This window comes from Neopelma chrysocephalum, unplaced genomic scaffold, assembly GCF_003984885.1.
Source record: "Neopelma chrysocephalum unplaced genomic scaffold, ASM398488v2 Primary Assembly neopelma1_71, whole genome shotgun sequence".
Lineage (NCBI taxonomy): Eukaryota > Metazoa > Chordata > Aves > Passeriformes > Pipridae > Neopelma > Neopelma chrysocephalum.
The window spans coordinates 3,281,187-3,293,700 of record NW_020897731.1 but is presented as its reverse complement, the minus strand read 5'-3'; the positions used below and the strand labels follow the sequence as shown (position 1 = coordinate 3,293,700).

Sequence of the window (12,514 nt, the reverse complement as noted above, 5' to 3'; positions counted from 1 at the left end):
ATAGAGCAATCTGATGATGAAATAAGGTTTACATAAGGTCTTGGTGGCAGAGTAGGAACTACAGCCAATATTTAGTACTAACCACCCTTCCACACCCCTGTTCTGTCTTAATTTGTTTCTCACATAAATGCTACGTGCCACCTAAAACTTGAGTGCTTTCACTTGCCTGCTTTCATTTGAATTACTGCGGTGCTTGCAACCTTGAATAACTGATAGATTTCATTGGCTTATATAAATGCACCTGACAGAAAACAGCTTGAAGTGAAGTCTATTTTAATTGTCATGAAAGATACATGAAGTATTGCAAGATGAATGTTCCTGTCTTCTGGAAATTTTTATATTCAAGACAGAGTAGAATTTGACATGGAAAAGACATGAGTTTTTAGCAAAACTGGAAAATAAAAGCTTCTACTGACAGCATTTCCATTACAGTACTCTTATGTGGGAGGAATACACATCAAGGCATTTTCTGACTAAAAACATTCTTAAGAACAAAGGTGATAAGTTATAGATCACCACTTTTTATGGTATTTTTATGGTGGGTGCATATACTCTTGTATAGTGTTTGTTCTAGAGTTGAGCTGAATTGAAAGAAAGTGTGTATTGTCCATCGTTTTTCCGGAACACACTTTGACTGTGTTTTGGACCTTTAACTTTCAGAGACTGACCTATATACTTCTGTGAAAAAGTAAATGGATATGGCATCCATGAATCTAGTCATTCATGCTTTACCTGTTTATTATCATCTTTCTTTTAAGCAAAACAAAAACATTGCCAGTTACTAGAAATGGTACGAAGATATTCTGAACTTGATCTCCACAACACTCCACAACCTGTTCTTCTGCCCTTGCCCTACAACTACAGAACCAGCCCACAGACATATTTTTAATTAACTAGCTGTTATTTATATTCATAGATCACATGCAAAAGTACATAGAATTGATAACTGGATGGGAGGGATTGGGCAGTAGGTTGAAAATTACAGCAGAAAGTGTTTCTTTCCCCTGGCAGTCAGCTCTGGTAAAAAAAACATGTCAATGAGTTTGCTGCAATAACACTACTTTTTTTTTCTTCATTGAAGGTGATGGTTCATAAGGCTGCATGTTTTTAATTTTTCTTTTTTTTCCCATCTTCTCAAAGACCATTATTTACATGTTAATCTGCAATGTAATTGCAATAAAGTAACTATATCCTGGTGGTGTAAAACATTCCTGTTTTGTTTCTTCAGCTTTCTATTGTAAAAGTGTTCTTATCTAACGCATTTATCTGAGCAAGAAGAGCTGGAAGGGATCCGTTGTGCCATGCTCTTATGTGTGGCAAGTGGAGCAGGAGAGAAAGGAAGACACTTTGCCATATAAGCTGCCAGACTACTGCCTTTCTTATAAGCATTTTTATCAGTTTAGCAAACTGCTTTTTATAATTTGGGTTTTTCTTGTGTGTGTAAATTCCACCTAATTAGCTAACACTGACTTCTGAATGATGCCTTCTATATTATCCAGAGTATCACTGAAATATTTGTGGTATTCTCAACATGCAGAAAACCCTGAACAGAAAAAAATGCATTCCTAAGACAGTAGTGTTGAAGGGGTTAATGAATATGAAAGTACAGGAAGAAACAGAAAAGTACTGCCTTGCCCAGCTTGTTTCATTTAGGTGGGGTAGGCAGATGAATATTATGCTTCTTTCAAACAGTATGCTCTTCCCTGTAACTTCTTGTTTATTGTTAGCAGAGAGCCCCTGAATGATGTCTGCTGGTGTGAGTGGTGCCATCTGGAAAACAGGCTTCTGATTTGTTTAGAGTTCAATCCTGTTGGTTATATATCAGGACAAGGAGATTAAGTAGTTAATTTTGCTTTGGGATGCTGTTTGCCTATTTTGCAATAATATTTTTGCAGCTTTCTGAAAAGATCAAGAACTAAATGAAAATTGCTTTTCATTATGTGCCTTGTTTAGCCAGACATGTTATAATCTGGCATTAGTACTTTTCCAAGTGGAGCTTGGCAGACAAAACTGTGGCATGGCGAAGAAGAAATCTTACTTCATGGTTTGCTCTTGTTAAAATACATCCATTTTAATGAAAGCGTTGGCTTGTAGCCTGTTCTTGTTTGAAAATAGTCCCAGTACCAGGGATGTTAAAGAATTTAAGTAGCCCTGTTCTATAGGAGACTATTTGGAATGGGGTTTATTTCTTCCTTCCTCCCAGCTACTGAAAAAGAGCCGATACTGAATGGCACCTCAGCTGGCAGGGCTGCTTACCAGCTTCTGGTGTCGCTGCTGCCCAAATTAGGCCATCTCATAAAAAGTCATCTTGTAAAAAAAAAGTAGTAGTTGTGACCTTTGTCACCTTTTCCACTAAATCTATTCTTCATTCATCAAGTAGCATGCAGCATGGAGTTCTTTACAAACACTGGATGTCAGATAAAACTTTCAAGACTTTTTCTTTATGATTGACTGGTGAAGCAATATGATGCTTTTGAAGAAAAGAATTGTTTAAGTCTATATGGGTACAGTAGATGGGAAAGGAGAAAAAAAATATCAGGTAAAGTGTGGAGCCAGACAAAGAAATGGTGAGGTTTAGAGGATATAATCACTGTTAGTCTCTCTATGCTCCAGAGACTGAGGAGCTGAGCTTTCAAGTATACTGGACATGTTTTAAAGGTCTATTAATTTTTCAAAACTCTAGGAAAGGTTCCAGTACTAAATAAAGAGACTGACAGGTGAAAGACTGAAGTACTATCAAGAATAGTTAAGTACAAAAGCTGATCTGTACTACATGTTCTGTGTGTGCTCATTTATTTTAATGAATATTCTATTAAGAAAGGAATTTTGTGGAAGTAAATGAGAAACTGTAAACTGTATGTCCTCCTGTGGCAGGTACCAAATAACAAGTAATGGTAAATATGCTGAAGTACAATACTGAGATGGAGTGTAAATACTGTAATAAGTTAATTTCCACTGTTCTTGCAAAACACTTGTGTTGGATTTTTTAGTCATGATCCTTTAATTCTTCAACCACATACAGCAATGACTTTTAAAATGCTTTAAGCTATTGGTAGTAAACAATTTTCTTTATCAAATTAATTTATAGAGGGCATGAAGGAAGAACCTGAAGTGCTCTTTGAAGAACTGCTTGAGAGGGCAAAAGCTGGAGAACCAAAAGCACAAACAGAGGTAATTTTATATGTTCTTTGTCCAGTCTTGTTTGCTCTTAATTCCAAAAATAGCACTGCCTGCTGTAGAACTATTATCTCTTCTTCAGTTGAACTGTGTCTGTTTTGTTCTTAAACTATTCAAACAAGGTGATGCCAGATGATTTCTCTACCTTGAGAAATGCTTTTGCTCGGGACTGTGACTGGCTTCAGGTCCATGTCCTGAGCAAGCCTTTAGAACACATGAAAAATGGGGAGGGCAGGCAGAGAGCGTGGAGAAGGTGCAGAACTGCTTTGGCTTTTTGGTTTGTTTTTTTGTATTGTTGTTTGTTATTTTTGCTTTTTGGGGTTTTTTTGAAAGAAACGTGTCAGTTCCTTGTGGAATAGGGACTGTTAAATGGTGGTGGTTCAGCACTGCACTGCGTACAAAGATACCAGGGCTCTTAGGCTGGACTCTGTGGAAGAAACATGCAGGAAGCACCTGCCATTGAGTTGCTTTAGCAGGGACAGAGGTTGGTTGGTGTTTTGCTCAAATACCATTTCTCTCTTGAATTAAGATATTTTAGAGAAGCCCCTCCTTGTTTATTGAAATTAGCTGCGTTTAGTTGTTTAATGGCAGATAAAATTGAATTAATAGTAGCAATTCTGTCCCTGTGTTTGTTAGCACTTCAGGTGTCCCTTAGGTTTTAGAAAAATTGTACCAGTTTTCCACTGCATTCCATCATCTGGTGTATTGGTCTAGTATAAATAGCTTAAAATTGTTTAGAAGGGTTTTAATTTGTGTTTAGCTTGGTTAGTGTTTTACTTGAGCATTCTTTTCCAGCTTCAGCTTTGATGCTGAAAGGTTACAGTCTCCTGCATGCTCATTGGTGGTTTGGATTTTTCCCCAAGGATCACAACTTATTTCGTAAATGAAAATCAAAGGCTGGGATGGGAAAAAATGAGAAAAAAAATATTTTAAACCTGGTATAAAAAATACGGCAATGCCAAGCTTGCTTCCCATTCCATCTCAACTTGTTTGAGGGGCAGGCTGACCTTGGAGTTGTAACCTGAGACAGTAACAAATTCCTCACCCTGAAACAGCTGGTGGCTTTGTGGAGGGGGAGACATTATTACTGCTGTAAAATCCATGTTTTGGCTCTATTTCTCCACACAAAAGAAAGCAAACTCCATAAATATTCTTTCTGGATATAACTTCCAGTTGAGTAAAAACGCTTAGAAATACTTATGTACTCTAAGCCTATGATGCATATGTATGTATATAAATAATAATTTTTTTCTCCTTCTCAATTCATTCCACTTTCACTCCCTTCCTTTAGCTCCATAACTGTGTACATTTTCTGTTCCCGCACAATAATAGGATTCTTATCATAAAGGGATACAGCATACAATTTTGCTTCAATATACACTCAGGATGAATTGACTGTCTGAAATGGAACCCAAAATACAGTCATTTCTTTTCTATGCAGTCACATTTTATGTGACTTTTGGAGAGGGAATTAACTTTTAGTTTTTAAAACGCTAAAAAGAGATATGTTTCTTCTCTATTGCTGAATATGTTCCTTTAGAATCAGAAAAAAATCTATTTTTGTTTCTTGCCATTGTAGGAGTATGAATGAGAGGGTGAGATGCCACTGTTGTGCTGTTTGCTAATAATCACAAAGTCAAACATGGGAAATCAGTCAGTTTATTGACTTGTAGTTATTACTATGCGTTTGTTGAAAAATAATTCTGCCATGACTATGGAAATACATACACTCTGAGTGGCTGTCAACATGTATTACTGTAACATTATGTAGGTTTTTTAATTCAGAAATAACTATATGGTAGTTATGTAAATGAAACACCCACAGCTGGAATTCTGTAATGGAGAAAAGGCAGCTCTGTGTCTTTAATCAGAGGATGTCTGGATTGGGACTGCTTGAGATAACCACCTCAGCAAAGCCAGAGATGGGAGCAACCTTTGACAAGTACAGTATGAAGATGTGTGTTAAACCATTACCAGCTATGACTTCATTTCACAGTTTTAGTTCATGGGAAAGAGAACCCCTGATTGCTTAAATGACAAATCTGATGTTAACACCTTTTTCCATCAGTTCTTCCTCCTTTGACTGCTGCAGGCCAGAGCTTTTTCGTGTGGTTTGATGTAGGAGCTTTGCTATTAAAAGCATAGACAATGCAAAAAAACCACTTCTGTCATAAAACAGGTGATATGCTATCATTTTACCGGTGCAGTAGCCTTGTGGGGTATGACTAGTCTCAGGGTCTGCTAGCTGATGCTGCAATACGAGTTTCTATGTCCAAGAAGCCCTTAGAAACTTAAGAGCTGCATCATTAAATGCTGCTATCCTTGAAGCTTTGCTCAAAATCTTAATGGCTATAAATATAAACATGCTCAAGAAACAGCTGTTCTTCTCAGATGGATGTTATTTACCATGTAACTTGTTTAAGCAATTCCTTTCTGAAATAAATAGCTGAAGGTACATCTGCAGTTGGGTGAGAAATTACCAGGCAATTGCTGAAATTTTTCTTTTTAAAATCTTACACACTCTTTCCTTGTTGTACCACTGTATTGGCGCACCTCCTGTTGAACTCTGGCGTGACTTTGCAATCAATGCTCAGTTCTGACTTTTGGATTACTTAGTCCATTTTTCTTATTATTTCTGTATGATTTGGGGTAGCTTCATTGTATGTGCTATGGGTTTAATCACTGATGTCTACCCAGTAACTGTCTGTGTAGAAGTTGTTGGAGCACTCACTTAAGTGTATGAAACAATTTAAAAGGCTGGGGACATAAACTTTACTGGAAGAAAAAAGACCTTTTTGATTATATCAGTGCATTTAGTCTATATAAGAATAATGTGAATTATTCATCTTTTAACAGTATTTCTTTAGTCACCTTTAATGGCAGTACCAAAGTTTCAGAGAAGCTGTCAAATAGGTTTTTTTTTCAGCAGATAATACAGTGGACTTAGGGAGCTAGACTGTTAAGGTATTACATTAATTGCTCCTAAAATGTAGCTCAAGTAACATTAGGGAGAGAGGAAGTGCAGTGAGCCAAGCAAAAATATTTCCCAGTTTCTCCAGGTATGCCGATAAAATGTCCAGCAGTTTTGGTCATTTTCTGCCATTTAATGTTTTGTTGCCTTGTGTTGTGATAGGCAGAAGTGTTTCATATTATTGCATAAATATACTTGCTAGTCTATTATCATCTATTTCAATTTTTAGAAGGAAGAAGAAAGGTGGTGGTTTTTTCTTATCTGTAAAACAGTAATATAGGCAGCTGCTTGGTAATTTCTGTAATCCTGAATAGGAAGATTTTGATATGATATTTCACTGAATTTATTTGATGCTTAAGCAATATTAGTTTTATTCCATTCACTAAGTAATCATGAATTTGCTTTGGCCTTCAGTGGCTAAACTGCTATGAATCAGGGATAACACTGCTTAAAGCCTGCTTTTGTGTCAAGGCCTTGTCGATAACTTCCTCTGAATTTCAGAATGTGCCATATTACACTTACTTTTTTCTGTTTCTCAAATGAGGCCAGCAGTGTTGTCTGGTCATTTGTCATAGGAGGAAAAGAATTCAAGAAAACTTTTAACATGGGGAGGTTTACCTGATTCTGCTAGATACCTGAAGACCAACTGCAACTAATTCATTGACCTGGCCAAATGTGTTGCAATTCCTTCTTGCTTCCAGTTCTTTCAGATCTTTCCATGCAGAAGATCAACTTACAACTATGTTCTTAATGCTAGGAGCAAATGTGACCTTTTGTTCAGTGAGAATTTATTTTAGCTGAGCACTGGGGGTTGGGAGGGGAGAGAGAGAGATGCAGAGAGAGAGAGTATTTTGCAGTAATTGAAGGAATTTTGTTTCCTGTTTATTCTAGGTGGGGAAACACTACTTGAGATTAGCAGAAGAGGAGGATGAAGAACTTAACAATTGTAGTGCGGTCGACTGGTTCATCCTTGCTGCTAAGCAAGGTCGAAGAGAAGCTGTCAAACTGTTGCGTAGGTGCCTGGCAGACAGAAGAGGTATGGGTTCTCTGAGGCTTTCTGCTTGCACTTCCCACTTCATCTGAAATCATACTACATTCATTTTAACTCTGAAAAGAGGGGTTAAAATGTGATGGAAATTATCAGGGCAAAATTATGTGAGTGATTGCTAGCAGCCTGTTCCAGTTGGGAATTAAAAAAGCATTAATTACAGATACTGCTTATTAAAGCATTTTTATTAATTTTTCTGCTTGAATTCCTTCATGAAATCCAAGCTTGTTCTTCCCCTCCTCATCTTTCATTGAAGCTTCTTTTCTTTTACTGTGAAGGTCATATATAACCACACACCACCTACATATCTGCTGTTATTTCATTCTTTTGCCCCTCTCCAACCAACTCCTAATTGGTCTTTTTCACTGGCTTCTCCCACTAAGATTCTCATCTTTCTTCATGCTACTTCATATGCTTGGAATCGTCTCCTCTCGTCGCCAGCTCTTTGAACTCTTACTTACAGGGGTAAAAAAAACAACAAAAAACTCCACTGACTTTCACTCAGTTCTTGCTGACCTTTACATGTCACCCATGCACATCTACACTTCCTTTTGCCTGATCTGCTGTACTTCAGAAGTGAAGCAAGACATAATTATAATGCACGTCTTGCACAGTCTTTGAAGTACAATTTAAACTTAAACAGTGTGTTTAGATTTTGATAAGTAATAGACAGAGAAGGGCATTTGAGTAATTTACTTACATGGTCAAAATGTGACTGAAACTTGAGAAGTTTCAGACTCAACTGAGAAAAATAAATTGTGAGCAAATCTGTCATTTCTGCATGGATGTGGGATAATAGTGTGTAATGTACTTTTTCTTTTCTTGAGGCATCACCACTGAGAATGAGGAAGAAGTAAAAAAGTTATCATCTGAGACTGACTTGGAGAGAGCTGTGCGAAAAGCTGCCTTAGTCATGTATTGGAAATTAAACCCAAAAAAGAAGAAGCAATTAGCAGTTTCTGAACTACTGGAAAATGTTGGGCAAGTTGACGATGGAGGTTTGTTTATGAACTGATTTATGGTATTCATAAAATACAGACTTACGGGCAGAATACAGCTAGAACCTAAAGGGCTTTATAAACAATTAGGCACGAGATAATACTAAATGTACTTAAGAAAATGTAACCATCTTAATAACTCTAAGCCTCTTTTAATAACAATGCTCTCTGGACCAATGAAGTTAGTTCGTAAGGGCCTGCCAACTCTTGCTGTAGGTTGTGATTCAGTAAAGCGCTCACTCAAGTGACCAAATATTTAAAATATCTTCATTTAACACTCACTGTCCTTGGCAAATAGGTATTTTATGGCTTTGCTGTATTTGATTTTCTTTTCTTCCTATCATCATCCTGATGATACCTTATTAGATGTTTCAGTTTTACCAACCCAGTTTTCAAGACACCTGGCTCACTCTGCCATCACAGCGCTCCATGTTAACTGTGTCAGTCCTGTTTCCTTTTCTAATACAATGACAGGAACATAGAAAACTATATGGCCACTCCTTACCTGTTTATATGCAAGTCTGTCTTTTCCTGACTCTTGAGGATGTACCATTCCCCAGATATTGCAGGTACTGTTTGATCACTTTGACTGCTTTGACTTTCCCTAAACTTCTGTTATTGAACCAGATGGTGAGAAGCAACCTGGCCCAGTCCCAAAGTCCGTGCAGAAGCAGAGAAGAATGTTGGAGCGACTGGTGAACAGTGAATGTGAGTGCATGCTGCTGCTTTCAATCTTTGCCAGTGGTTTGGTTTCTGTTCAGTTTTGCTAAACAATTTTGTGCTGCCAGAGTAAGAATATATATTCTATACATATATATGTATATATTCTATATACATATGTGTAGAACATTTGGTTTACCATTAACTGGTAGTGTCCATTTCTTATATGTGCAAGGTAAATAACTGATCTGCATGTGAACTCACAGAAGACATCACCATTATAGTCAACTGCTAAGAGGAGTTTGCATGTCATTTGTTACTTTTATATTCTTGCCCTTTCAGCACTTAAAGGTCCGTTCAGCAAAAAAGATTTTGCACTTTCAATATTTTTTTAGTTCTAAACTGCAGTAAGCTTTATGATTACAATGATGGAATTAATTATGCAACCACTTAATGCAGACAGATCCCTCATTCTATTTGTCTTGCTTCTGTTTGCCCTTTCCTTATAATTAATATTTGTCTTTTCATATTTGTTCAATAAGTGATATAGGAAAGATGCTCCAAGAGATGTCTTTCATAATTTAGGAGCAGCTTAGTTCATGTACTAGGAAGAATTAAACCACTCAACACAGGCAGGGTCAGATTTGTAGACCCAAATCCGTGAGTTTTGTAAGGTATGGTGGGGTGGGGGATTAGAATTGAAATAAAGTTCTCCTTAAGCTTGCATAACTAAGAAATACTAATGTGTTGTTGGGCTTTCAGGAGGAAAGTTAAATTGTTATATTAAGAAAATGAATTATCAACAATACAGCACATGTAGTTTTTCAAGAACAGTATCTAACATAAGGCTCAATTAATCACTGTTAGGAAAACCTCAGTTTCTTGAAATGCAGTAGGTCATGTGAAATAGTTCATGTGCAATCTACATCAATTCTTGAAGAGCACTTTTAAATGTCACAAAGCATGTTATTTACTAATACATCTGTAGCTGAGAATACGTGTAACTAAAGTGGTACATGGATTAGTGAGCCAAATCTGGGGGTTTGTAGATTTAAACTCCTTGAAAGATTAGATTTACATTTCTTAAGTCAGTTTGGCCTTTACCTTTAAGGACTGTGTTCATTACACAGGTGATTTCTGAAAATAACATTCCTAAGAAGAGTGGAATATTTCAGTCTTATGTTAACTTTCACAGAAGTAAAAGAGGAGGACCATGTGTTGTGTATGAATTAGAGAGTAGATGATGGGAGAAATAATATTCTGGAGAGCAAACTTCTGGTCCTATCAAACCTTCTGTGAGAGTATTGTCATATGTTCTTGTGACTTGTCTGCTATTTCTGGAAAGCTAGAAATAGTCCTTCAAGGATAAGACTGAGTTTCATCGTCCAATCATTGTGTCATAATGCAGATGTATTTGGGTTCATTAGAGCTATGTTGCAATGGTCGTTCTTTCCAGTCCTTAGCTGAACTGGCCTATGCTGCTAGTGTGCAAATCATTTTGTTCTGGGTTCTTCAGTAATTCAGAGAGTATCAGAAAAGGAACTGGCAGATATGATTCTTTTAAGGCTTAAATGGCAGATAAAATAACGGGACAGTAAATGAACCTACATGTAAGTGTAGGCAGAAATTGATGTGAATATTTTTCTTTTTCTATGGTGGATGGAGGAGGCAGGGGAATTTGTCATAACCACACTGAAGGAAAATCTATGAATAATAAAGTAGAATCTACAACACGTGCTTTTTATATAAATTCAAGAGACACTTGGGTGACAAAATACTAATAACATTTTAAAATGAAAATTTTTCATCAAACACTTAAAGTAAGAGTTAAGCTGTTGCCTCTTCTCTAGAGAGCTTTTATCTTTTCATGGAGGAACAAGACAGCTGCTACTCTCCAGCATTTACTTCTCTAATTCACTGAGTTTCTCCATTTATCTTGCCAGTGGGAGATTCTTCCTTCAGTTTTAAGACATTGATAATACTTGGAAGATAATCTTTAAGCCAGATATGTGTTTGCAGATATCTGACCTGGGTTATCCTTAATGGAAGTATAACCAAAAATTAGAGCTAACATTGTCAATGGGCAGTTGTTGCATGCCTGAGAGGGTACATGTCATTGCATTTCATAGGCCATCTATACATAGTAAGTTAATAACTCCTTCCTTCTCAGGATGTCCCATGGTCCTTTAAAAGTGCCACTAAGGTATTTTTGTGTGGTTCTAACCATGTCTGCTTGCTGATTCTATACCAATAGGACTATTTTAGCAATGTATAGTATGTCCTATAAATTCAGATGACACATTTCGTATTTGGCTTGAAACTCCACCAGGACAGCTAAAGAGTCTCACAGCCTTCTTGGTGCAAGCAATGTTGCCTTACAGTCTGTGAATGGTAAGAACAGTTAGCAAAAATAAATCCTTTCTGGTTTCTTGGGAGGCATGCCAGATGGCACTTTGTGGGACATAAGGGTTCATGCAAGGAGGAGGGAGAGGTAGAAGTCCAAGCAAAAGGCAGCATCCGTGTTGTGAGATTAAAGCAAAAAATAGTTTTTAAGTTGCTGGTTTTCTTTTGAACTCTTTTAACACTCCTTTTCCTGTAGTATATATCTTGAGACAAATACTTTATTTTGTTCTGTATTTACAGTGTTTTCAATATTAAATACTGGGATATTTCTATGTAGTTTCTATGAATGTAGTGTTTTTAAATTAAAAAATTGATAGGCTCAAATCCACTAATCCTCTGATTTTAAATTTAATGAAGCAGTTAAATTTTCTGTCTCTTTAAAATCTCAAACTCATATTGAGCAGGCCAGCTTTCATTTCTTAGTATCAGCTGACTAACTAAACTTACTGTGTAGGAGGTGTGTTACAGATTTTTGTCATTCAATTCTTTCACGTATACAGCAATGTCATTTGCTTTAGTGTATGGAAGAAAAAGTGCTGTTAATTATCCTCCTTTACAAACTGCATCAAGCTTGTCTGCCATAGAAACTAGCTAATCTATGCTAATGTGAGGACCTGGCTGTGCAAATAGTCTGAGCCAGTGTGTAAATCATCTTCAGTCTTGCAGCTTCCCTAGAGTTTTCAGAAGTAAACTCATGCCTCCCTTCTACTCACAGGAGTGGATAAGGATCTTCCAGGGCAGTGATAAATTTTGTCTCTGTGTCAGCTGAGCAAAGTCTATTTTGTTGCTGGCTCTTTGTTTTAGATCACAGTTGGTACAGTTTGGGGAAGGCCCTTTGTATAGCCACATAGCAAATTAATACACTGTAAGTAATCCACATTTAGTCTTGTAGATATGAATAATTGTGTAGTTCCCATAATTATATGTCTGTAACTTCTGAAATCAGAAAAATGACTGTTAAATGACAAATTAGAAGTCAGTTTTTCAGTTGATAATTACAGATAATTCATTACTGTTCCTGTACAATTCCTTCTTTTCAGTGTGGCTGTTAAAGATTTCTCTCAAGCAGATATAATAGTTTATGATTTAAAACTGTGTGACCTAGTCCAGTAGTCTTTTTTCCTGTGGAGTATTTGCACATAAGCTACATTCACTCACTGTGTTCTCCTACTTAACTTTATTATAAACTTACCTGCTGGTCTGACAAGATGTAGTCATATATTGCTGGCACAAGCAGCTTGTTGTTTTCAGCAGAGG

The 12,514-nt window shown here is 36.8% G+C and overlaps 1 protein-coding gene across 3 annotated transcripts in view; it reads left to right on the top strand.

The window, feature by feature from the left end:
* WFS1 (wolframin ER transmembrane glycoprotein) overlaps window positions 1-12,514 on the top strand; it is a 33,259-nt gene that overhangs the window by 16,131 nt on the left and 4,614 nt on the right. For all 3 annotated transcript variants that reach the window (XM_027686548.1, XM_027686546.1, XM_027686549.1), the window contains exons 3-6: window positions 3,089-3,171; window positions 7,040-7,184; window positions 8,024-8,194; window positions 8,822-8,902. In XM_027686548.1, coding sequence (XP_027542349.1) covers window positions 3,089-3,171; window positions 7,040-7,184; window positions 8,024-8,194; window positions 8,822-8,902 — 480 coding nt within the window. The remainder of the gene's footprint in view (window positions 1-3,088; window positions 3,172-7,039; window positions 7,185-8,023; window positions 8,195-8,821; window positions 8,903-12,514) is intronic.